Below are 26,845 nucleotides of genomic sequence, written 5' to 3'. Positions count from 1 at the left end.
TCCATATATTGAGAGGTGTTCTACACCTGCTCAGGCACATCGCTTTTTCTTTGTTCTGTTTCCAGTGCTTTTCTTAGTTTTTGTGCTCTGAGTAACTCAGCACAATATTGATGCATACGAATCAAACAGTTGGAAAAAAGCATATTATCTACATCTTTTAGTACTAGTTATGATGAAGACTTACTGTAGCTCATAAAAATTTCTAATATTTTGTGTTAACTTTACTACTTTTCTTTCCTCTTGCAACAGGATGGAGCTGAAATACAGACATATGTTGACTAAGGAGTCGGAATAAGACCTGACTGCTCTGTGATCTGCGTATACTTGGACCATGAACTTACTCTTAGGCTTTGTGCTTTAGGAACCTTTGTACTAACTGTGAGAAGCTGTTGGGAATCATGGCATTCTCTCCATGGAAGCTGTCCTCTCAGAAACTTGGCTTTTTTCTGGTGACTTTTGGTTTTATTTGGGGAATGATGCTTCTGCATTTCACTATTCAGCAGCAAACACAACACGAAAGCAGTTCGGTCCTGCGTGAACAAATTTTGGATCTCAGCAAAAGATACATCAAAGCATTAGCTGAAGAAAATAAAAATGTGGTTGATGGACCTTATGTTGGAACAGTGACAGCATACGGTAAGTGTGTGTTCTAGATTACATGATAATCTGATCAAGGACTTTTCTAAGATGTCCAAACATTGTACTTTGTAACGCTGCTCAATTGATAGTACTTCATACTGCAGGTTTTCTGCACAGATGGAGAAGAACATTTTTTTCTCGTAAGTTATGAAATGGGACAAAATTTAAATTTTCAGTCACTTGGAAATGAAATTATCTGCTTTTTTGTTCCCTACATCTGTCTAGTAGCCATATATGTTATGCCTCAAGTTACGTGTTAGAACTTGATTTTAAAAAATGTGTGGTTTTGCTGTTAGGGAGAACCTTAGGAGACTTTTCAGTTGGCATGTCAGAGTTGCCAGAATCCTTGTACAAGAATATCTTGTTTTGCTGATGAAGCAGAGACCTGCTCTGTTTATCTTCTCTTTTCCATTGCACATTTATGTCCAGTCAATTTCCCTAGCATTTAAGCTTTTGTGTGCGTCCTAAGGTTAAATCTAAGCTTAAGTGTAATATGTTTACCTTGAAGTAGAGAAAGCTCTTTTCATGAATTTCAGTGCTGTGTCTGGCAGTCTGTAGGACTTCCTGTTGTCCATTTCATACAAGATGGCACTTAAGTTTGTGTGTGTGTATGCATGAAGCAAAGCATGTAAAAGTGAATGAAGCATTTTTAGAAAATAAAATGAAAACAAAAATGTAATATTATGTGAGGTGAGGTTTCTTTCTAATCTGATAGAATCGCATCATACACCTTTTTAGCTGTTTTCAAGCTCACTCTCTTTCCTATTTACCCATGCACTTTGAGACTATCTGGATAATTAATAAAAAATCGGTCATCTAGATCCGTTTTCTTCTAAAGTTGTCTTAATATTCTGCTATCAAAAATCAGGTTTTTTGTAGGATTAGAAAATAATGATGGTTAGGATGCAGCAGATCATATTTGCACCATTTTCTGTCTTTTTCTCTTTCACTCATTTCTCTTTGAAATGAATATAATATTTATTAATATATTAATGAAAATACTGTACTGGATGACTTCTCATTTGTTACCACTTCTTCCTCTGAAAAGAACAGAAGAATGTTGGAGTTCATGAAAAGGTCCTTGCCAGTAAGGCTGAGAGTATCATTGTAACCTAGCTAACAATTACATTGCTTTGTTGATTAAATTTAACAGGGAGTCCCTATTCTTGAGTTCTTCAATAACTTCTACTGACGTGTGTTTGCACTTTGAACTATACTGGTATTGTAATTTTACGGAGCAGTGCAAGCTAAATAGAGTGGCTCTAGATAAATATTTGGACTGAAGCCTTCCAAGCAAGTAGAGGTCCTTTAAGGCTTTCACAGACTTGCAGAATGTTTGAGATTGGCAGGGATCTCTGGGCCCATCTTCTCCAACCTCTGCCCCAGCATCTGGAGTGGGATATCCAGGACTGCATCCAGGTGGCTTTTGAAGATCTCCAAGGAGGAGGCTGCACAACCTATTTGGGCTACCTGTGTCAGTGCTTTGTTACCCACACAGCACAGCAGTGCTTGCTGATGCTTGGATGAAACCTTTTGTGTTCCGGTTTGTGCACATTGCCTCTTATCCTGGCCCTGGACGCCTCTGAAAATAGCTTTCTCTGTCCTCTTTGCAACCTGCCTCAGTTATTTGTACACTGTGATAAAGTCTTCCTGATCCTTTGCTTCTTTAGGGTGAGCAGTCCTCCCAGTTCTCTCAGCTTCTTCACATGGGAGAGATGCTCCTGTCCACTGATCACTTGCTGGTGCTCTGCTGGGGAGCACTCCATATGTGGCTTCACCATTGCTGAGTAGAGAGAAAGGAGCATCTCTTGAACAGCTGGTGAATTGTCTATCTGCTATTTAACAATTATCAGTGTTCCGTTATCTTGTAAGGATGATTGATGAAGAAAAAAAAATAAAAACAAAAAAACTTCATCTTTCTCCTGAAGTTGAAGGGTAACTGCATTAATCTGAGCCCTGGCTAGGCCTGAGTGTACAGGATATCCTTAATCTGAATTCTCCCTGCAGTCTTTGACCTGTGACTTTTATTTCCTGTTCTAAATTCTGCTGTGGAACGAGTTGAATTGCTGCCAAGCAATGGTCAAGTTCCCCAGGAACTTGAAAAAACTTGAAAAGTTAAAGGCATTTGAAGGTGTGTGAAATAACTCCGTAAAATTTTTGTAAGTTAAAGCTAAATTTTGCATGGAAATTTCAAGGTCTTTGAATGAAAAAGAATTTAGTTTAGTTTTAAGATGAGTTTAGACAAGGTTTTTCAAATTAAACTGTTTTTAATGATGTAAAGTCGTGTAAAAATGCAGCGGGAAAAATGCTATGATGAGTGGATGGCACTGGATTATATAATACTGTATTAAATTGAGTAGTATAGCCAGTTAGTCACTCCTTGGCACACCAGATGATTTGTTGATAGCAAATTATCAGATTAGTTGTTTAGGAATAGACACATTACTGTCTAATGGTAATGGGTAGAAGCTGCTTTGTTATTCTATGACAACTGCTCTTACAGAGTCGCAGAATGACTCGGGCTAGAGAGGACCTCAAAGACCACCTGGTTTCAAGACTCCCTCTCTCTCCCCCAGCCTCACACAGGATTGCCAACCAAAAGAGCCCTGGATAGGTCTGAGTGCGCAGGATATGCTCTTGATTTTTAGCCTTTTATTTCTTTCAATCTTATCCTCTGATTGCTATTAGTGAGCACAGTCATATTCCTGTTTTCAGGAGTAAGCACTAAGTTTGCTTGCTTTGGCCGCTCTTACCCACTCAAAGGTTGTTCAGTCATTCATCAATTTGGATCGCGCAGCTTCTTTGCTTTCTCTGTTTTCTTTCTACTTTATATTGGCCTGTCAGATCAGTGGATCAAACACATTCTTTAAAACAGTTGTACTTCAAATATACACTAAGTATTGGATTTTTATAGTAGTAAATGTTGTTTCGCAAAAATTAATTTGAATCTCTGCTTTGGCCATCTCTTTCTCAAATTGGCCTCCAACTGCTTTTTTGTTCTGACAAGAAGCGTCTTATATCAATGTTTTGGTATTACTATGAAAAGTTTACAATGTTAGCTGTTTTTCTCTTGATTCTTTGTGTATGCCTTTGTGTACTATGTTTCTTCCTCTTTTTTCCTGAATATTCCACTCTACCATTGTTCCTGGATTTTCTTCCTCTATTCCATGTTTTTGTTGGTGTTAAATCCCTGTTCCACTCTTTCCTTCTGCAGACTTACCACTGTGTTCTGCATTCCCATTGAGAAACATCACATTTTCATAAATGCTTCTTTTATCCTTCACTGTTGCACCATGCCAATATTTAAAATTATATCAAGACAGTCCATGTTATTAGCACATAAGATTCCAGTCTTCAGCAGACTAAAGAAAACACAATTACAAAAAAAAAAAAAACTTTATGGCTTCGCTGAATAAAAAGGGCTTCTTTATATTAGGAGAAAATAATCATAAGCTTTCCAAGTGTAACGGCCTTCCTTTATTTACTCTCACATTTGCATAAGATTTGAGCTGCTCCTAAGAAAAAGTACAAAGAATGGCAAAACAACAGCTGATGTTGGGACAGATTAATCTCATCAAATGTATGGAGGAATTTTGTTTTACAGATCAGAAAGTTATCTGATTCTGACTTTGTGGAAAGCAGAAGGGGTATTCTACATATATATATATATGTAATTATGTGGGAAAATAATGTAAATTCATCATACCAAATTCCTTAATCCTGAGACAAGGGTAAGTGAACAAAGAACAATACTTTCATCTTGTTTGGCTTATTGCCACTTGAATTATAAACGTTTAACATGATAGTGGTCTGTTTTTTTTCCTCTTGCCTGTAATTCTTTTAGCTTACCCAAGTGTTTGCATTATCTTGAGAAAACTGAAGTGAAAAAAAAAAAATAGAAAAGAAAAAAAAAATCATGAAACACTTTTGGGGTTGTTATATGATAGGCAAACTCCAAATACCCTTTGGTTTCCTTGCAAATGGAAATGCTACATCTGATCAAACAGATAAGTAGACATGGTCACGGACTGAAGAAACAAGTGATTTTATGGTGTTTTGTACATTTCAACACTCTGCCAGTGTAAAAGCTGGTAGTGGTGGAAGAGAGGCAGGAGGTTTCTGTACTGGTTCAAAGCTTTCCCTTCTTTTGGAAATGGAAATTTATTTTCCAAGTGACTGAGAATCTGACAGAATGTTGGATTCTGTTCCTCTAAGAGCTCTTTATTATGGATTAGGGTCTTGTTATTGAAATAGTTGGGTAATACAGCAAAGACTTTCAGGTCCAGTATCTCAGTCAAATCTAATTTTAAATTAAACTTTTAAATGAAAGTACTTTGTCCTTCATTTCTCTTTTTTCCTTTCTACTTGATGCTTAATTTGAAATGTCCAGCTGATTTTTGTAGATTGGATGGGCAGTTTTGCAAAAACTGAATGATTTGGGATGTGCTTTTGCAGTAGAGTCAAGTTCTTTTGTTTTTCTTAGGACATTCCAATCAGAGAGGGTATGGTGTGTCTCTAGGTAAAGTGAAGATGTTTGTTTATATAGAGCTCCAGAATGACACCTGAAGGCAGATTATGGGTGCTTATAAGTAAAATGCAGACGTTCATTGCTGTTTAAGTAACTTATTATTACTTGAACTATCAGAAAACATGTGTTGTTTTTTTTTTCTGATTTTCCTGTTTTTATCCTACTTACATTCACATTTCTCCTTGAATGTAGGATACATCTGTGAGTTGTACTGTGCTTTATAAAGTGCATAGAAAGACCAGTTACACATCACGGAAAGCTTGTGTCTAAGGCCAAGCAAAATAGGGAGCAATAGTGCACTGATAAAGTGTGTGTGTATATTCCAGTCTCAATCTCATATCTATTTTTGATAGCATGCATTCGTTATTAAGCAGTCTAACTTTTCATTTGTAGATTTGAAGAAAACACTTGCAGTCTTGCTGGATAATATCTTGCAGCGTATTGGGAAACTGGAGTCCAAAGTGGAAAATCTTGTACTTAATGGAACAGGAGCAAACTCTACCAACAATACTACCACTCCAGCTCCCAGCTTAGGAGCAGTCGAAAAGCTTAATGTAGCAGGTGGGTATAGCAAGATCTGTATTTTCTGTCTCTATGCTGTGTGTTTTTTCAGTTGCAGGTATTTGAAATGTCTTACAAAGCAAAATTCAAAAGTCTAATCCAAATCAATTACACTCAATAGCACTGATCTTTTACAAGCTCAGAGAAGACTTTCTGTGGTGACTTGCAGAAAATGATGTTCTCTGCCAGACAGGGATAGTCTACTTCATTAATAGTAAATATTTCATAGCTTAAAGTGATTATATGTTAGAAGTCAGGCCAACATAAGTCTTGCCTGCGCTTGGCTTTCCTAGCAAAATAAATACTAATCTTGAGGGATTGTGTTCAGATATTGTAAAATGGAGTAGATGTAAGCTTTGGTAGGAAGTGCCATTGTCAGGACGTCAGGGAAAGTGGTTGTGAAATGATGACATGATTAAAACATGCCAGCAGACCTAAATGTTCACTTCTCTATCCTATTCTGTTCATACTAGGATATTCAACACCTACTGTCTCTCGGTGAGAGAGGTCTTCTCTGTCTCATTTGCCAAATAATGTAGAAGTACGCTTATAGGAATTTAGCAAGCCCTTTGCATTCATTTTATACTACTGTTTACCTTGCAGTAACTATTTTTTCCCAAGTCTTCAGTCTTCATTAGGCTGAATACAGATTAGAAACTAAAGAAATATAGCACTTGGAGTGTGCTGTCAGAGTAAACCATGTTGCTAGTACAAGGAATGCACCACTACGTCTTAATCGTCAGAATGCGAGCTAGTATAATATTGCTATAGTTTCAAAGTTATAAATTATCCAAGGTCATTTTTAATTTTACCTTTTATAGTTTGACAACAGAGAGATTTGATGCTGTTATTTCAGTAGATTTGAAGATAAGTGATAGAAGATAACTCTTGTTATTGCTTCCTCATTTGTAAGCAAAGAGCCATCATTTTTGTCTGACCAGAAAACACATTCAATCAGTGCTTAGGACAAATGAATTTGGTTGTTACTGGAGTCGACAACTATCACAGTTTTGATACTCACAAGCAAATTTTAAGAAGCTTGGTAGAAGTTCTCAGACTTCTGTATCTATGTAGCTTTTTGTTGCCTGGGGCTTGGTCTGTGGCAGAGAGCACTATTTGCCTTTTTAGAGTTTTAAGTTTTGACTTTTGATGCCCTAAGTTTGAAATGTCTGAAGTATCTGTAGTGAATAGCAAGAACAGAAAAACTTTTAAGAGACAGCTGCTTAAGTTTTGATTATATATTGTTCTGGTGACTGTTTGGATGATGTCACTGTTCAGGTATCTCCAGGATGGGTAGCACTGATGGCTTATCCTTGTGTATTTGCTAGTTAAAGTGCTTGTATTTGTCCACTTGAAGCAAAAAGTGGAGGCACTTCCAAATGGAAGTGAAAATTTTGTTTCTACTTCTGTCTTCACAGTCGTTTCCTGAAAGTAACAAGCTCTAGAAGTTACATAGTTACTGCATGGAATTCCAAAAATAAACTTAGTAAATAAATGTTGCAATTGCTGATCTTAGGTATTGCTAACATGTTCATTAATTTAGAAAATAAAAACGACTTTTTTTTATCTGCAAGCTAGGAGGAACAGAAAAATGATTAGTGGGCATTTCTCCTTCCAAAGCCTGTCCTCAAGTGTTGGTTTTTTTGTTTTTTTTTTTGTTTTTTTGTTTTTTGTTTTTTTTTTTTTTTAGGTATATGCCTGAAATTCAGAAAACAATTGTAAGAACAATTGTAAGTTTTTAAATGCTGGGCAGCGGAGCATGAGAATGGAAGTATTCTAGTTTGGTTTCTGAGTCCAGTAACTAGAATTAGTCTGGGGTGTTTTTTTTTTAGTTGATTTTATCAGACTGTAATAAACATGACAAGAATGTAGCTATGACTCAGATTTATGGATTGCACAACTCCGTATATTAAGGCAGATTAAGGCACTGCCAATTGGACCACATTGGAATTCCTTTTTTTTTTTTTTTTTAATTTTCCACAATGTCCATACAGACAACCAGAATGGCAGTACAGAAATAGAATTCCATTCATCATATTAAAATGTATGTTTGTCTTCCTCCTGTTTTTTAGCCTAGATGCAAGTTTGTGTTTGAGTGAGTAGTCCACACAGTGCTGAAGAGGACGTGTTTTGAGAAATAGTTGCCAGTTGCAGTTGCTGAAAAAGTAGTTGAAAAATCATCTTGTTTAAAACTGCTGCAGTGCTTCTCAAAGAGCTGAGATCAGAGGATATTTAGTTTTGCCCATACACCTGCTGACTGTAAGATATCTGTTGGTCCAGGAAAGTTGTTATGTGTAACTGAGAAACTTGCAGGGTTGCTTCTAATGCACTGAAGTTACCACGTTCTCTTGATGTTGAATCTGTCATCTTTCTAGTGGGGAAAAAAAAAGCCCTACAAATTTTCGATGTGCTTTTCTAATATTCTTTTGTGGGTATACATATCCAGATGTTGAATGGTCCCAGCAGGTGCCTGAACAGCTCTGCAGTGTTTGTTAGTGGGCAGCAGGTGCCTATAACTCTTCTATGACAGGGTTAATAAAGGCGTACGCAGACCTTACAGTCTCAAATATGAAGAAACAGACAGAAAAGGTCATCTGAATCATATAAATGAGGAGAGACCTAATACATAACCTTGCTGCTTTTTGTAGCTACTTTTAAAACAACTGGAACTACTGTATGAGGTTATTTGAAGGGCAACTGAAGGTCATATTGAGCTTTTATCAGCTTCTTCCTTAGGTTTTCTTGGAAAGTAAGTGATAGTATGAGTATGAAAATGATGAAGTAGGTGAATTTGTTTAGGAAGAGATAAAACATCCAGTATCTTGGCAACAAAGATTCAATATAAAATATAATAAACCACTGTTCAACAAACAATGTAGCCTGTGTATCTAATGTTAGATAATGTGAGCCACAGAGTCCAGAGGTCCAGATGGTTGTTGAACTGGGAGGATTTACAACTTGGTGTATTATGCAAAAAATAATAAATTACATCATAAAATTATCGTTACCTCATAACGGATTGAGCAATGCTTTCTGTGAAGGAGCCTGTCAATGAAGGAAAAAGCAGCACCCTTGGTGGCTCTTGATCTCTTGTAACAGCAGCCCAATAGAATTGTTTGTGGCTTCCTAAAACAGTTTTGATCAGTCCTTTAGCCTATGCTTTGACAACAGGAGCCTAAATTTGTGTGATAGATATTACTTGACACTGAGCCCATGAGTTTTAGTACAGCAGTCTCATTATCATGCTTAAACCCAAGATAGGCTGCTATTTGGACATTATTTAACATAAGTAAAATGTATGCTTTGAACAATATTTATAACTGTGCTTTGGGGCAGATGTACAAACAACTTAGGAATAGCACTGAGGATTTAAAATCTAGGGGCCATGTGGAATTAGCAATTCATCACTTTCTGAAAGTCTCTTATCAGTTGTGCTCTCTATTTGGCAAGGCATAGAGAAATGTAGTTGTGTTCTATTGTTTTTGTTTTGCTTTTTTTCATTGTTCCACCTCTGGCTGTCAAATGTGCTGTAGAATTGAGACAGCAGTGGAGAAATCTGCAGCAGAAGATATCACTTCATAGTGATGTGTGAAGTTCTTGGTGTGTTAAATGATCTGAGGAAAATCCATCTGGATTATACTTCTTCATGATAAGAAGGTGGTAACGGTGGGAGGAAATGTTGAGGATTTAGCAAGGACTGTAGCTTGGCTCCCTCTGAAGTAGGTAAATTCAAGCTTATGTTTGATTCATTCTTCAGTTCTCTAAATTTAGAGACAAGAATCTCTCTCTTCCCCTTTGGATTTTTAGACAACTTATATTGTTTACTTACATGTAGAATGTCCTGACTATTCATATCTATATTTTGTTTAGGATTATTATTTGTAGTGTGTTGCTACATTGGTTTCTTCCTCTTAATTTTGTAGAATCTTTCGTTGAGAAGTCAGGTTTGATGATTGGACTTAAATGATCTTAGTGGGCTCTTCCAACCTGAGTGATACCGTGATTCTAGGAGCAAACTAGTTTCTTTTTCTTTTGGTTTGAGTGAGAGGATAATGAAGCAGGAGCACTTTCTGTCTCAAATAGTTTTAATCCTAATCCAAAAGGAGTTGAGCATGGGATCTCTACTTGAGGATGACGTGAGCTGATGGACTGCATGGATGATGTTAAAAAGCAAAGCTGTGTAGCAGATTGTGTAGGAGTTTGTATTCCTTTTTTTTTCCCTTCTTAGGTCCTTGTGTAAAATTACAAGCATGCTTTCCTTGTTCTTCTTCCTTCCTCAAAAATGTCAAGCAAGCTTGTTGATTCGACCCTGACAATTTTCAACTGCTTTTTCAGAATCTCAGATTTATGGAAGAGTAAAATGTTAACAGAGGTGTTTACAAGACTTCAGCCGGTCACTGACAGATGCAATGAAATCTTTTTTTCTTTCTATCTCCTCTACTTTCATTCAAAAAAACTTGGACAAAAGCTTTAGAGAGATTTGGTAGCCATCTTCTCTGGTTTTGAGACAAATAATATTTTCTTGTTTACATAAGCAGGTACCAATCTAAACATAGGTGCATAGCAGATAAGAGTTTTTCTCAAGTTTAAACAGGAAGCCTTGAGACACTGCCAATAATAACAAGCTAGGTAAATCTTAAATTACTGTTTCTAAGATGATAAAATAGAAATGGATAAATGTGAAATCATTGCACTTTCAAGCAGAGCTTCTCCACAGCGCAGCTTCTGTTGCAGCTGAGTGGTTGGATCTATGTCACAGGCAGATGATCAACTTCTTTTAGGCAGTTTGGTTTTTGACATTAGGGCTTTTCTATGATAAACTGTCGTTCAGCTTGATGGCTTTGTAGGATAGAATTCCACTAAGCATATTTTATCACATAAGACAATCTCCCTGCACAAAAATAATCAAAAAGTCTGCCCTATTTTCTTCATGGGATTTTTTTCTGATAAGCAGTATGTGAGTTTTGTGTGATGTAGGTTTTGTTTTTAGCTGTGAACCCTTGCTCTGTACTTCAGATAGCTGAGTCTAATTTAAGGAAACTGTTACAATTCCTCATTCTTTAGAGTGCTGCTAAACAATAATGGTATTAATAATGAATATGCATGCTACAAAACATTTTTTAAAATAAAGCTATTGACTTGAATTAAGGGTGAAGGTACTCTGCGACCATTGTCCTTGCTGTACTTCTGTGCATGTTCAGTAAAAGAACAAATGTTTTTTGTAATTGTCACTATCTTAGATGGTATAATAGCACTGAAAGCTGTGCCGGTCTGGTTGTTTACAAAATGTTCTTTTGCATTGAAAAATATGACTTAGGAAGATCTTAAGTGTGTCTTTAATCCCATAAAAATAGCAAATGAAGGTTAATGTCAAATTCCCCCCTACTTCCCCTTTGAACATGGTTGGTTCTTGCAGAGCTGTTGCAGTACTCAAAAAAGGAGAATATTTTCACTGTATCTATTCATAGCTTCCAGAGCATTTCTAGCTTATGCATGAACATGTTCTGATGTATAGGCTGTTGAATTCTCTTTAACAACTCGAGTGACTTTAAAGATGTTAAGACTAATTTGGCTGCAGACTTCAGTATTTGTCATCTAAGAGATGATGGCATGGATGCCTGTCAGATATCTGGCACCTTTGTGAACATGTAGCAAGGCAGACTGACAAGTCAGTTTCAGCAATGCTGAAAACAGGCATTTTTATTTAATGTTACTATGGTGAAAAGAATGTTTGTCTTTGTGTTTCCATGCACTTCATCCTGCGTGCTTTGGGGTGACGTGCTGAAGGCTTCTAGGTGGGAAGGAAGAATCGGATAACTTCATGATCAGTTGATTTATTTCTATGGCTCTTTACAATGAACTTCGTTATGCACAGGAGAGGTTTGTTTAACTGCCTGCAACTCTACCTTATCCCATAGTTCTGTGCTTGCAGAGACAAACTTTAAAAAAAAAAAAAAAAAAAAGCCCAAGTATTGCTTGTTGTTCTGAATTTCCAATGCTGTCCTCTTGAGAGCACCACAGAGGGCTTTTCTTCAGTTAAAATAGCAGGTACAATATTATCCATGGTGCTGCATTGAAAACCAAACTAGTCCTCACAAAACATTATGGTGTACCGGATGTAATAGGATGTGGGCTGCACTGATTCTTATAGCCAAGATTATAGCTTTCTTGAGGTAATGCTTTGCTTAGACTCATATTTATTGTGCCTTATCCACTGTATTCTTTTTTCACACAACATATAATAGCAAGCAGCTTTTCCCACTTTTCTGTCAGTTTGCTTCCTGCAAATCCAACAGCACATGGAGCTAAGGAGAATTGTGTGTTTTCAAGCCTCACCATTACAGCACAGTGTAATGACTGTGCAGAGGACCACACATGACTATTTTCCACTGCAGTGCTAAGCTGTATTAGTAATGCTGAAAGGGGCTGTTAGTGGTCCCCTGGGCTGCATTTTGATTAACCACTTGACTGCTACTTGAAATTTCCTAACATTGCATCAATTTCAGTAGTGTTAATGGAACACAGCAGCACAGCTGGTGTGAGGATGGACTAGCAGTAGGAAAGTTAATTTTCTCTAAATCATACCAATGCTTTTGCTACTGAAGATTCTAAAATGTTAGTAGGAAGCATTTTGTGCTCTGCATTTAAAATTATTGTAACCTTTCGTTGATTTCTTTGAATGCATTGATAGTTCTTTCAGCTCACACTGCAAATTCTCTCTCTTACCAGCTGGAGAGGAAAATATGAGTTAAATTCAGAATGTGTTAATTAGAGGAGAAGGGAAGGGAGATCTTGCACAAACAAAAAACTTTTAACGGCAGTGTTGCTTCTAACCTTAAATGCCAGATTTCTGGACAGACATAGAAGCAAAAAGAAGATTACGTGAATTGAAGTAAGAATAATACATTTATTGATTGATCAAAAGCAGAAAAAAGAGAGATGATTACTCTGTCCTTTTGATACTAAGGAGAATTCTGCTTTTGTGAAAACTGATAGGAACGCTTTGAGTTGAGGCATTATCTGTGCTAGAGATAATCACGGGATTTTTTATATGCTTTTTTTTTTTTTTTTGCTCTAGTCTAGGAATGAGGGTTTGGGCCTCAGTATTCCTAAGTGTACAAGCTTCTGTGTCATGTTAAATTCTTTAGATGTTTGTATTCTCTGAAGAATGAAGAGAGGCTGCTGGTATCACAGTCTGCAAGTTCAGTACTATTGTGGCTTTTTTATTTGTTTTAACTAATAGAACTATTTTAAAACTTATGACAAATGAAATACCTACCAAGCAATAATCACTATTAAATAACTATTCTTTTGAGTCTTTGTTTCTATTAATTGTAACTATTATTAAGCTTGCTATCTTTATGAATTGTTTCCAGTCTTTCTAACTGTATGACAGAAAGAACAGCACAATAATTCTTATGCCTCTCATAAAATTCTTCCTTTGAAGGCTGTGCGTGTAGCAAAGGGACAAAACATGTATGTAGCACTCACTGATCCTGCTTTTTACTGTTCTGTTAGTGAGTGATTAGCAAGCAAACAAAAAATCATTTTCCTATTGCAGATTGCTCTTTGAGCCATAGTTTTCTCTTGGGGGCTATGAAGCTTCAGTAAAACAAACAACTCCTGACGCTGTGATTAGTTGTGAGAGCAATGAAGGTCTGTACCTGTGATGTTCAAATAGCGCAATGTCAGAGGCGTGTAACTTTACCCAATCTCTCTTTACTCATGCACAGCAACGAAGGAGAAGTACCTTTTCTGGTGCAAGGTCAGGTGGCTTAGCTTAGATCTGCCAAGTCAGTCATGTGAACGTGCCAGACTTTGCACTGAAATAACTCATAGTTGTTCACAAGTTCAGTTTCACCTGCTGTGCACCAGCAATCTCTGATGCAGAGCTGTTAATCTTTAAACAGCCGCAGACATTTGCGAAGTGAACACATGGCTGCTGTCTGAACATCAGGATGGATTTGCAATGATGTATTGAGTGTCTCAGGACCTCACTTAATAGAGCGCTGCGTTAAAAAGCATCTGTGAGCTCATAGATTTATAATGCGCTCACATTCATGTTTTCAGTTTGTCAATCCATTGACTTTCAATGTACTAATGTGTTAGGGGGATGCTTAATAATTCCCTGTCAGTAAGAATTAAGTTGGGTTCGAAACACCTCAGTGTCTGTGGAATGGAAATTAATGTCGTGACTCAAAGCTTACAAGAAAGAATTGTCTTATCTAGTATTGTTCTGTACTGATTTGACAGTTCTTGTGTTTCTAACTGTTGGCTTGAAGTTCCAAGCTTTGGCTGGAAAGAGGCCTTGTAATTAATTGCTATAAATCCTAATTAAGGATAAAAATCTAAGTAATTTCTTAAATACTGTTTTCCATCAAAAATAGCATTTATGTCAGACTTAATGGTGTGTTTTTCCACGTTGGAAACAACCCATTACTTCTATCTAGATTTGGAAGATCAAGATGTGTAGATAAGCATCCCCAGTGTTCCATTTGCTTCGTGCTCTCTTTGTAATCTATCTGAAAGTATGCATTGCTGGTACCTGCTTGAGATGGTCCCAAATTTCTGTGGAATACATAAGATATACTCACATCTGGTTCCAGTCAAAGGAGAAAGCTCTAACAGTAACAAGGATGGTGGAAGCCTGGGAACAAAGCAGGAGTAAGCTTGTTTGGCAGTATGGGCACACTGAGCTACACATGCTGGGAAATAGTGCCCTACCTTACACTTCTGATAGCTTACAAGGATGTTTACTCTGTTTCCAACTGTAGTTCAAAACAGATAATGTAGTAATGTAGTAAGGACAAGTAAAGGAGCTGTCTTCTGAGTTTTAATGTTATAACAAATGCTACATAGTAGGAGTCTTCAGCTGTGTCTGGATGTGGATTCTTAAAAGGAGGGATTCATTAGGCTGTTAGAACTGTGAAATAAAATTCAGTTGTGGTCTGTTTCTCTTTAGATCTCATAAATGGAGCCCAAGAACAGTGTGAATTGCCTCCTATGGATGGTTTTCCTCACTGTGAAGGGAAAATAAAGGTAACTCTGAGCTGTTTTTAATTTGTTACATTTATTTTGTTAAAAACTGAATATCTGTTGCAAGAAGTCACTACTCAGTGGTGTAAAGGAAGAAAAGTTGAGTCAAAAAGATGATGTTTAGGAGCACACGTCACTACCAAACTTAGAACTTAGGCTCCCAGCAGAGAAGTTGTTCCATTTCCAAACACAAAGCCATTGTCTTGTTCATGATGATGACATCTATCAATTCACCCTAAAACTTCATTTAGATGGAAAGCTTTAAAAAGATAGTTAAAAATAAATGTAAATAAAACAAGATCATTCCATTCTGGTTTGAGGATATACATCTAATTCTCTGTAAATCATACATTTTACTAGTATTGCAGTTGGAAAGACTAAATGTGGAAAATCATCAGACATCCACTGGAAAAGAAAAATAATAAACTTACTAAAATTGACCTTTTTTTTTTCCCAAATATTTCAACAAATGTAAGGAGACTGTGGTTAATAATTGGACTAAAAAGAAAATTGCTGGATGTTCACATATAATTATCAAGTATTACTTTTTTACTGAAGGTGTACACAACCGGAGAATTCCATGCAGAGTTTTGTTACTTTTTTACTGCAAATAAAAACTCTTTGACTCATTTTTGGGTTTTTTTGGGGGGGGGGAGGGTTTCAGTTTTTAATGTTTTTTAAAGGTAATCTCTAACTGTTGATTCTCTGGCCTGTGTTTTGGTCCATTTTCACATACTGGCTGGGAAGTGGCTATGTAATACATCATTCGACTGCTAAAATAAGACTGTAAATGAATCATTTGCTGCTTCAGAAATGTCAGATTCTTGCCAGAATCAGGCAGATTCCAATCTTTGTAATTCAGACAGCCTGTTACATTCCAGAGCAGCTGTAACAGGGCAATAGGAGTCAACTCCAGCCACACCCACATGTGTGAATCCTTGAATATATTTTCTTTTTGATATTTGCTTCTGTTTGCGTGGTTATCACTTTGTATAAACCATACTCAAATTTGGTATGTAATTACTTCCCCAGTGTAGTTGAATGCTGACATGCAGCATGCTGCAAAATATTCTTAAACTTCCTTTTGGTTATTTGTAATTTTTGTTTGTTTGGATATAGTGACTCACAGCTTTCCTCTGTTATTTTTGACTTCAGTGTGAAATAGTGTAATTTAGAGTTATTATGTGGTGCTTAACCCTAACAGACTGTATCTTTGTTTTGTTTCAGTGGATGAAAGATATGTGGCGATCGGATCCCTGTTATGCAAGTTATGGTGTAGATGGGTCCACATGCTCCTTTTTTATTTACCTCAGTGAGGTCAGTAATTTTTTTGTCCATCTAAACGGAACATTAGATGCCTCCATAGTTTTTGGAAACTATTTGCAAGCAACTTCTCAAAACAAATCATGATTTTCTTCAGAAAACAATTAGAACAGAATTATTAAAAAGTGTTGCTATTTTTCTTAGATCCTCCAGGTGTTTCTAACGTGGAGAATCTTAATATTTATAACTGAATTGGTGTAAACAGTGACTGTTCAGTGAGTTTTCACTAGACATCCTGTGTAACTGAAGAATGAAGCTTTGTCATAGATCTTCACATTTGAATACTTTTTCTGTTATTTTCTGTGTAGCTCCTGAGGTAGCAATAGACAGGAATTTTTAGGGAATTGTTTGGAATGTGAAATTTGGAAAGTGAAACAAGTTAGAAGCTATTAACAGAAAATAATAACCCCCAAAAGTCATTATTTTTGAGTGAATTTGCAGATAATGTTGGTTAAAGTTTTTGGTGTCTGTCCTAGTTTGGTACACAGCTGAGTAGGGGGGCTTGCCTTTAAACTTTAGTTTGCTTGTTTCTCAAGGATTTCCTGTTTCCTGAATAATATTTGTTCTCCAAGGTGAAATTTTATTGAGTTTTTCTGTGGGCTCAGTTACCAGCTTGTGGTGTACGTACCAGAAATAATCAGGTGTATTTAGTCACTTGACCCTTTCCTTGTTATTAGTAAAATTTTGCTAACTTACAGCAATGGTTCTGGGTAATAGTATAGATACATGGTGAATTTCTACCTGTAGACAAGTTGGAGAACTAATGTGGTTGTAGAACTGTGAAATTGCTTTAATTGTGTAGCTACTGCAAGATTTGGGGGGAAATAGGTTGAGTTCTTAAATTCTGTATCTGAGATTACAACAGTAAGTCTTTTGTTTAAGTAACTCAGTTGTAGTGAAAGCAGATTCTGTTTGGTTACTCATTTAATGGTAGCTGAACTTCTCAAGGCATTGCTTTAAGCAGAAGTAGTAGTTATATGCATATCTAAACACCTATCCAAAGGAATAAAACATGCTGCCTTTACCTGCAAATTTGACTCACTCCAGTGCTAGCACTTCGTGTTAACTTATGGGCTGTGAAGCTAAGATAGAGAAGTCACAGGATTACTGTTTTATTTACTTTATTTATTATAGAAGTGGAATATACAGTTTCGTAATCATCTGAAGTTGATCTAAGTTTCTACTGAAAGGTTATGTTTTAGTGAAGTTGCATTTGTATCAGTATTACGAAGTTGCAGTGTACTGTCAGCCAGCTGATGCTTCATGTTTTTAATGCAGATGTGTCTTAGAAGTGAGGGTACCTGTCAATTGAATGTGAGGATCTGATGCTCTTAAATGACAAATTAAATATTTTATATTCTTGTGACAGTATTTTCTGTGACAATCTTCTCTGATCATCAGTTTTGAAAACTTTGTTGATGCTGTTAGTCTTTTTTCATAATTGATATTTCAGCTCATCCTCATGGTGAAATGTGAGTAGATGTTGATCCTGATGCATCTTATGTTTCAGAATGTCAATTTTGCTTGTACAGATGCAGATAACCACCATTCGGGTGCATCATTTTCATTGCTGTTTTCTTCCAGTCCTAAATGAAGTGCTTCAGCTTTCCAGAAAGGATGCTGAGTATAAAGCTTCATGTTAGATAGCATGATGTAACTGTGTTAGAAACATGACATCTTCCTATATACATAAGCACTTGTTCTTTCACATACAAATGAAAATTCTGAAGGTATGGTGCAAGTTGTGAACTCTTTCTTGCCCCAGTCTTTTTCTTCAATTTTTATTGCAAGTGGTAGCTGTTACTGTTCCAGTAGCCAGGACCTTATGTCTTGGATCAGGACCATTGTACTCATATGTTAGCATGCCAAATACATAGTACCTTCCTGAAATAAACTTCCAAGTCTATAGGGATGAGTACACTAACAGTGTTCTGATCTGGAACTCACTTATGACAGTGGAAGTTGGATTCAAATTCTTTTGTTCAGCTGAAACTTTTCAAGACTCTTAGGGAAACTTTGAATCAAACTTTCAGGATGTTGGTGAAGCAGAGAAAAGTTACCACTTAAAGCTCTGCATTCAGGAAATGCATTACTTGGTAATGTTAAACATCATGTATGTTAGTAAACGTTAAACCTTTTGGATGAAAAATTGGATTAGTAAATAGCAGTTCACCTATTCGTTTAGGAAATGCTATGAGCCGTTGGCTTTTTTGCTTGTAAGTTCACAGCTAGCAAGAAGAGGCATGAAGAAGCCATTCTCGTCTTGCTGGTGAATGAAATACATCTTCTAGTTGGTAAATGGAATAAGAGGATTCATTAGGTGTCACTTCTTAGAATGCTGTGAAATAAGCTAGTCTATATTGAGATATTTTCTAAATTGCATTAACTGTGTGCGTAAGATTGCATCAAGTGCTCTTATAGATATTATACTCCTAGAAGTTTCTGAATTTTTTGTACATTTTTGTTGTCTAATCTGCCAGCCAACATATTTTAGGGGATTCATAGTATTTCTATAAACTTTAAGCCAAGGTGATATAAAGGATGTATTGTTTTTCTAATGTACAGACTTCATCAGCTTATGGAGGCCAAATTGTTTTTCAAGAGTGTAGGGATGTGAATTTTTCTTTAAGAAGAAATGTAGAATTTGAGCAACTTCTTGTTTCATGATGAAACAAGAATGCAATAAATACCTTCATCTGTGTGTTTATTTGGAAACTTCAGACAAAGATCTTATATTTATCTATTTAAGTTTTGTCCCTGTGACAGAATGTAAAACTAATATTGGTTGAGCATGTTATTAACCGTGAGTTTAAATTTGGTGTTCTTAATCCTATGATTAATTCCATGATTAATGCCCAGCAGCAGAGCTTGAAAGCTTAAATGCTTGCAAATGCAAGCATGAAATGAAATTCTAATAACACTACAATGATGTGGATTTATGAGGTGTGTTGGCTACTAAGGATAACTGGAAATGCTGCTGCAAGAGTAATTTGTCAAAATGGACAGAGATGAGGAGTTGACAGTTCATAGTGTGATTGTGCAGCTGAATGATAAATGTGTCTACAGAGCTCTCAAGTCAAAACTGCTCATTTAAAATATTAAAATGCATTGTGGCTCTAGCAGGATATTAATGTTAGGATTTTTCTCGTTAAAGTAGCAGGCTAGGAATAAGATGGCTGTGTACAAATCCTCTGTTTGAAAGGGCAGCGTACGCATCAGATTACGTGTGCCTACTTTTGCTCTTGTGATCCTATCTACAAATTCATTATGACAAGCATGTATACCTTTCTGTACTCTTCTGAGATCTGCTTTTTCTACTGAAATAACTAACTTAGGATATTAAACTCATCACTCTGTTATAAATCAATTTCAAAACTGTAAACAAAAGAGCACAAAATACTACATTTTGTTTTGTAGTGCAGATCAGAAACAGAGAGACAAAGTAACTTGTCAAGTCTTAGAAACAAAGTTAGGAGTAGAACTCAAATCTTTGAGTAACTCTTATATGCCCTGGTTATGTTATCACTATGTATATCTGTAAAATAGAACTAGCTTTCTTTTCCACAGAGCTTTTCCACAAGTGCTAGCAGTTCTTGTTTGCTTTTTGTCCTGCAGCAGTACAAGTAATTGACAGCTAGTTTAACAGCTTTTCTCCATTTTTCTGCTTGTGCCTTAGCTGCTTGAGCAGACTGGCAAAGCGTGGAAGATAGGGCATTCAGGTTTAGGTTTTTTTACTTAAAGTTGTTCTGGACAGACTCACAAATAATGCAGCATGGATTTTGAACTTCTTGCTTACTGCTTTGCTGGAGGCACCAGATCACTCCTGGTGGAGGATGTGCAGCGCTCTGTAGCCTCTGAAAGACCAGAGGAGATACGAATGTTCTGAATAGCAAAGCCAGACTTGTATTTTCTGGAATGATAGAGGAAGGGAAGGGATTAAAATTGGTGAAATTTGAAGGTAAGCTAACTCTTCAGGTTTCTGAATACTTGGAACCTGTTTTCCTTTTAACTATGATACAAACTTACTGAGAAGAATTATTTCCTCTTAAAATTACCATTTAGTTATAATAGTTATATATGTAACTATATATAACTATTATAATAGTTAAACAATTGTTTAACACTACTCTGCCATTGGCACAGTTACACATTTAATGGATGACATTGCTTCAGGGGAGGGATGTGAAAAAACAAAAATTATGCTTCACTGCAAAATATCAGATTGCAGCTGAAGAACAAAACTTTAAAAAATATCTGAGAGGACTGCCTGCCACATGGGTGGGACTGCTGCTGAGCAGCTGTGGTGCCAGGTTCCACAGCTCAGGGGAGCTCCCTCTGTGTTTTTGTTCTGTTAATTTCTGAGAGACTTGCATGCTGGAGCTGGGCATGAATTCATGAAGGTTTCATGAAAATCCCAGGCTTTGGATCTCCAACTCACCTTTCAGGTACAAGTGCAATGTTTGGTCTTCCTCTTCAAAGTGAATTCAACACTTCAAAAGGCTAAAGTTGCTTCAGTGACCAGTCTTTGAACTTCTGTAGCTTTTGCGCAGTTCCTACTGTGCCACTTGGGAGAAGTCTTATTTTAGTTCTTCAGACTTCAAAGAAACAGAATGCAAGTGGTTTGGGTTTGTTTTGTTTATTTTACAGTAGTATTGTTCTTTACATTGCTACTTTTGCTGTGGGATGGATGAGGCAGAAAAATCCAAACTGAAGGTGATTTTGAATGTGGATTTGTTCCCAGAATGCAAACTGTAGTCTGAAGATGTATTAGTATGTATTAGATGCATTTTCCAGCTGCTACTGCATGCATTACATAGTTTTTAATCATTAGGTGAGTTAACAATGTTTTGCATTTCTTCAATGCAACGTAACATAAAATCACAGGTGGCTTGGATCAAAGGGATCTAGAAAGATCATCAGGTTCCAGCCCCCCCCCCCCCCGTCACAGGCAGAGTTGCCATCCTCTAGATGAAGTTCTAGACCAGATTGCCCAGGGCCCTCTCCAACTTGGCCTTGAACACCTCCAGAGATGAGGCATACACAACCTCTCTGGGCAACCTGTTTCAGCAGCTCACCATCATCTCAGTGGAAAAACTTCCCCCTGACTAAATCTTCCCTCCTTCAGTTTAAAACCATTCTACTTTGTCCTATAACTATCTACCTTTGTCTTATCACTAAAAAGTTAATTTGCCTCCTGTTTATAATCTCCCTTTAAATATTAAGGCCCTAACAGTAAACCAACTGTCTTAAATACTAGACACCATATATGTCCAACCCACTAGTCTTTTGTTTTTGTTGCCCTTGACAATTTCTCTTCATTCAGCATGGCCCAGGCAAGCCAAAAGGTTGGACATCCATGAACTACACCAATATGTTGGGGGGAGGGGGAAAGGAAGGGACAAAAAGCCTTGTCTGAAATGTAAAGCTTCAGAAACCTGAACTTCTTCAGTATCTGACACATCTCCCTAAGAAATAGAGATGCTGATGATGTTCAGTACTTTGTTTCTGAGTCATCTAGTAGCATATTGGCCTGGATTTCAGAGATTGGGGCTGTTATCTTTTCTATGTTGTGCACTTTTTACAAAGGAATTAGCATTCCTCTGTCTTGCTGGAAGATGCTTTAGATGCCAATGTAAGAGAGGAATAAAACTAAGCATACAGTACTGAAGTTAGATAAGAGCCCGTTTGGGTTTGCCTGTGGAAAAAAACACCCTATGTTACCTGTGTTCACTTCTCAGTTTCTCTGAACAAACAAGCAGTCTGCTTGTACTAGAGATTTTTTTTTTCCCATCGTCAAAATGATTTCCTAGCACTGAGTAAATGCTGACAGAACAGAGATATTACAGCTTCTGGAAGAGTGGGGAAAGTCAGCTTCCTGATGGGAACAGTTCTTTTGCCTCAGATTCATAAATGGCTTTCCTAAGTGAATGCTGAGCGCTCTGCATGCCATCTGATAAATTCAAAGATGAACTGTCCTTCACCGGTTGTTGCAGCACTGTTTATTTCCTGCTCAGGAATTGACGTGAGATACTTCATAGCAGTGCTTCACCACAGATTCAGTGATGTTGAGCAATAACCACTCATCTGAAATGCAAAGAAACTGGGTTTTGTTACCCTTTCAATGGGCTGCACCTGTCATGCAGAGGAATCCAAGATGAAGACTGTGCCAGTTGTCTAGAGAGTGTCCTTCATCTTCTGCTTTGTTAAACTCTTACTCTTTGAACACTAAAGAACTTTCTGCAATTGTGGGAGAGCTTCTGGCAGAGCACTCGTTCAAAGTGGAAGGTGCCCAAACTGGCCACACTGCAGACAGTTGCCAGGTTATTACAAGTATATTCAAGTTTCTTTGTCTATTGTGTAGCTGGCACTGCAGTCTTGACTTCTCTCCTGTTTCATGATATTTCTAAGGAAAAATTATTGGTACAGATAGAAGCTGCAAAGGCTTTATGAAACACATTTTTTTCTGATTTCCTAGGTTTGTTTGGGGAAGTGGTCTTTTCTTGGTGCTAGCTTACTTATCAGCATGCTATATGAAGGTAAATTCACTTTGAAAGTGGATTGTCTATGATGGGGGGCTAGAGAAAATGTAGGACAGCTTAAGTTCAGAACACTTCACCAATCTACACAATTGTGTTCCACTTAAATTTTGGGCTTCTAAAGTACCATCCATCCTAATTTTATGGAGCTATCTACTGTGCTATAGAGAGTGCTGTGTCTGCTGTGATGCCAGAACAGGCAGGAAATGCTGGTCTTCTCTGGTGAACTTAACCTTAGATCATGCTCAAGAGATTAATCAGTGCATTTGATTGGGCTTCAACACTAGTTACAGGAGACAGAGCTGTTCTTATTCATAAATATGACACAAGAAAAATAAATACACTCTGATCTGAGTAATAGCTTGTCACTCATCTAAAAAAGGGCAGTCTTTGAATCTGCAGTTGCTGTTTCCCAACAATCTTCTTTAACTTCTGTTCTGTACTCTGACACCACATCCTTCCTATCAAATTATGTGTATTGCAGTGTAGCAGTTGGTTGCTATGGAGAGAATAACATGGAAAAAGAACTGCTGCAAACCCTGTGAGAGAAACAGCCCTGGAAAGTGGGGAGAAAAGTCCCAGTTCCTTCTTCACAGCTTAGTTTATACTTTTTTTTTTTTTCCCTTAAAAAATCAAATAAAATACATAAGTAAGCTGAAGAATAAGATCTAAACACATTTTGCTGCCTTCCTTCATCTTGCTCAAACTTCTGGCTTTTGGCCATGTGATCATCTGTACCTAAACAAATACAAAGCTTCTAGTATTTATACACTTCTAATGGAGGTTTCATCTATGCACACTAGTGATATAATGATAAGGAGAACTTCTGTAACAGTGTGGCACCATACCATATTTCTGACTTCATAATGAAGCCTTAGGCATTTACTGTAACTTCTCGCTATTTATAGTTATATATATACATATGTGTATTTGTATGTCTTTATCCACATGCACTTCTTCCGTTGTGCATGTGATATAATCAAAAAGCTTCTTGGTCAAGGACAAGATATACTTTAATGCTGTTGCATTTCCCACGCACTTTTTGTTGTTAGTTAGCAATGCAGTATGAAATTAATCAAGGCAGTATTTTTCTTTTCCCACTGTATCAGCTTCCAGGAAATGTTGTGCAGCACAAGTCCTTAATTCAGCCCCTCACCTTCCCACTATATCCCACCATTTCCCTAATAGTTTCAATGAAAGGTGATCACCAGATCTAGCAGAGCAACTTCCTATGAGTATTAGGGGATCGAGGGAAGGAGAAGCAAGTTCCAAGCATGACATCTTTTCGAAGAGCATACTGTAATACTGTCAGTGGTTACTTACTGCAATAAGGAGATTGAAAGCCAAGGAGATCCTCAAGCTAATCTGAACTGGTTAGTAATTCCTCACCTTTCTTAATCACCACATCTGTAGTTAGAAATTAGTACTCAATATAATGAAGCCTAGAATGCACTTGTGTTATGTCAATAAATCTGGAGTAAATAGCATTCAATTTTCACTGGTATTTGCTGGCAGAAAGATTGTTTCATGAGCATCTTCTTGCATTTTTTCATTAAATGTAGCACTTATCTTTGTGTACAAAAAAAGTTAACACGGCAGTAGTTAACATGTGAAGCTGAGAAAAGAGCAACTGTGAGCCTTGTTGAGAAATGAGTACTTTTATGGGCCATGTTTAGTCATGCAAGGCAACCAGGAAAATTACTTAACCACTCTAGGTTTCATGTTTAGGTATAGGAATCCTTGTGGTGTTCTGTGTGAAAAACCCTGAAGTCATTAATTGAATTGACAATACTTGGTTCTTTATTTAATGGAAAAAAAGAAAGAGAAAAAGATGCTTGTTTTTTAGGTCACGTGAAGTTCTCATGAAACCGTAGCTCCAGCAATTAGAGCTGCAATTAGGAGTAGGTCATGGGATTAAAAATGAGAAACTGTGTGTTTTGATCAGGAAATGCCAAAGTGCTCAGTTTGATTCATTAAGTATCACATGAGGCAAGAGAAGTTGGCAAAGGAACGATAATATCTGTTCTACAAGTGACTTCTGTTGTATGAGCTTCACTACTGAGTTTTGAGTTTTATGACTTCTTGCTGTCACTCTAATGATGATCTGATTTTCCTTTTTGTTTCTCCTCAAACCATGACACATTAATTTCCAGTACTTTTTAATTATCTGTAAAATTAACTCATGTTCTGAAGAATGGAACGGCGTTTTGGCTGGTTCCATCATCATAAAATATTCTCTCTGGATGCATGCATGCCTGTGATCTTTATTGACCATCTTAACATCCAAAGCTCTAAGTTCGTGAGCCGCTAGCCTAGTATGCTTCCTACCACTTTTATTAGTGCTGAAATTAGAAAACAAGCAGACTTTGAAGAGCATGTGTTAAAAATCTGGTGATGAGTTAAGCTGTTCGTTCTTATTTCAAAAATGAGAAAAGGAATTCCTTAAGTATCCATAACAAAAAAATGAATACTAGACCAACCACATTCTTTATATCTACTTCTGAAGTGCTTCTGTGAACAGAATTACTGCAATTTAATTTAAATTAGAAGGACAATGGAATATTTCTGAAAGCACAGACATACTGTTTGTTTCTCAGTCAAATACTCAGCTTGGAAACTTCAGTTTTAGATCTGTGATGGTGCAGTGTGAAATATCAGCCAGAAAAAGAGCACATACAATTGTACTTGAAATGTCTTGACTGCTAGATCAATTTTAATGATAGGAAAAATTCAAGATTACTCACACAGAGAGAAAGAGAGATTGGACCATGCATGGTTTGTAATTTGGAGCTTGCAACTCCTTTCTACCAGTATTTCGCAACTTGCTTTAGGATTCTTAATTGCTACACGTTCTACAGCTTTTGCAGAGCTGGAGACCAGTGAGTAATCAGGAATTTCAAACCAAGTTGATCAGGTCATTGCTATCAAATGTTGCATTAAATATATTGAGTAGATTAAGTTGTAACATTCAAATTAAGGCTTTTATATAATTTGTCCGATGAACTTAACCTTGCTATGTTTCTTGTTTTTAATGAGGTTATGATGCCTGTTAATTTATTATTTTCGTGTAATTGCTCTTCTAGGCAATCATTCGGTACAATCTTAAGCCCTTAATCTTTAATACTTCAGGCTTATTGCAGCATGATTAAGCTAAAATGGTGTTTTGACAGGTCTGTGACTGGAGGGCCCCTTATGAGCAACACTGATTTCTGATTCTCTGCAAGTTGTGAATTTAACCATTCGTGATGGGGTATTCTAGCTGGCATATAACTTTGGTTTTGCCATTTAACAATAAAGTTATGCTTCTGTTTTGCTTTCATGGGTTTGTTTCCAACAGTGAGATTCTTTCTTCACAGAAATAAAGGGACAGATCATTTAACATGGATAATGCAGATTTAGTAGGACAAGTGATGTTTCTAGAAATAGCACAGGCACTTTTGGTGGCTATCTTCCATTTGCTGTTTTTTTCCTACCAGTAGCTGTTGTAGAGGGTTTTTTTTTCTAGAAGAGGTGATAGGAGAAGTACTGCATTTGCATTGCTTGTTTCTGTCAGAATTATGGCTATTAATACTTGTGTTATTATTACATTACTTAATAATTAGGAATTTTTCTAATTCATCTTTTTAAAAAAATTGCCTAGACTACTACAAGGCAGAGCATTGTTCCATGTTTTTATCAATCTTTTTTTTTTTTTTTTTTTGTAAACATATCCTAGGGAGACAGCAAAATGTTAAAAAAATATAGTTTTGAAGTTCTAGAAGCGTAGAAAACTTAGTGCTTTTTGAAAGCATTTAGAAACTATTCAGACAAACCTCATTTAGAGCATTTAACAGCTGACCTCTGACTTGAGTTTTCTCTCATGCATTCATTATTATGAACTAATGACTAAGTGCTGTTTTTGGTTGTTGCAAGGTGAAAAGTGATGAATTTCAGAAAGCCATTTTGAAAGACAGATTACAAAAGGCATTCTTACCTTGCAGTGACTTACTGATCAGCTGATGTCTTATTTGAACTGCAGGAAAGTGTAATATAAAGGCAGTCAGAGCTGGATAAGTGAGCTGAAAGTAGAATAGAATGATGTATTTTCATTTGATTGTTTTACAGGTTGAAAATTGGTGTCCTCGTTTACCTTGGAGAGCAAAAAATCCTAATGAAGAAACTGATCAAAAGACAGTGGTAAGAAAAACATTAAAACAGTTCAGTATTGTTGGTCCTGCAAAAG

General features: G+C 36.8%; 1 protein-coding gene across 1 annotated transcript in view; it reads left to right on the top strand.

Annotated features, from left to right (window-relative positions):
* Positions 1-398: 398 nt before the first annotated feature.
* The window catches only part of MGAT5 (alpha-1,6-mannosylglycoprotein 6-beta-N-acetylglucosaminyltransferase), a gene marked incomplete at both ends in the record, with an annotated part of 65,501 nt that continues 39,054 nt past the window's right edge, over positions 399-26,845 (top strand). Inside the window, 5 exons of the mRNA XM_079538749.1 lie at positions 399-636; positions 5,561-5,728; positions 14,691-14,767; positions 15,992-16,081; positions 26,728-26,799. Of these exons, the coding sequence (XP_079394875.1) occupies positions 399-636; positions 5,561-5,728; positions 14,691-14,767; positions 15,992-16,081; positions 26,728-26,799 (645 nt within the window). The remainder of the gene's footprint in view (positions 637-5,560; positions 5,729-14,690; positions 14,768-15,991; positions 16,082-26,727; positions 26,800-26,845) is intronic.

Source organism: Tetrao urogallus (assembly GCF_951394365.1).
Source record: "Tetrao urogallus genome assembly, chromosome: 8".
NCBI classification, from domain to species: domain Eukaryota; kingdom Metazoa; phylum Chordata; class Aves; order Galliformes; family Phasianidae; genus Tetrao; species Tetrao urogallus.
Note: the sequence above shows the minus strand (reverse complement) of the source record. Positions and strands in the feature narration are given on the sequence as shown.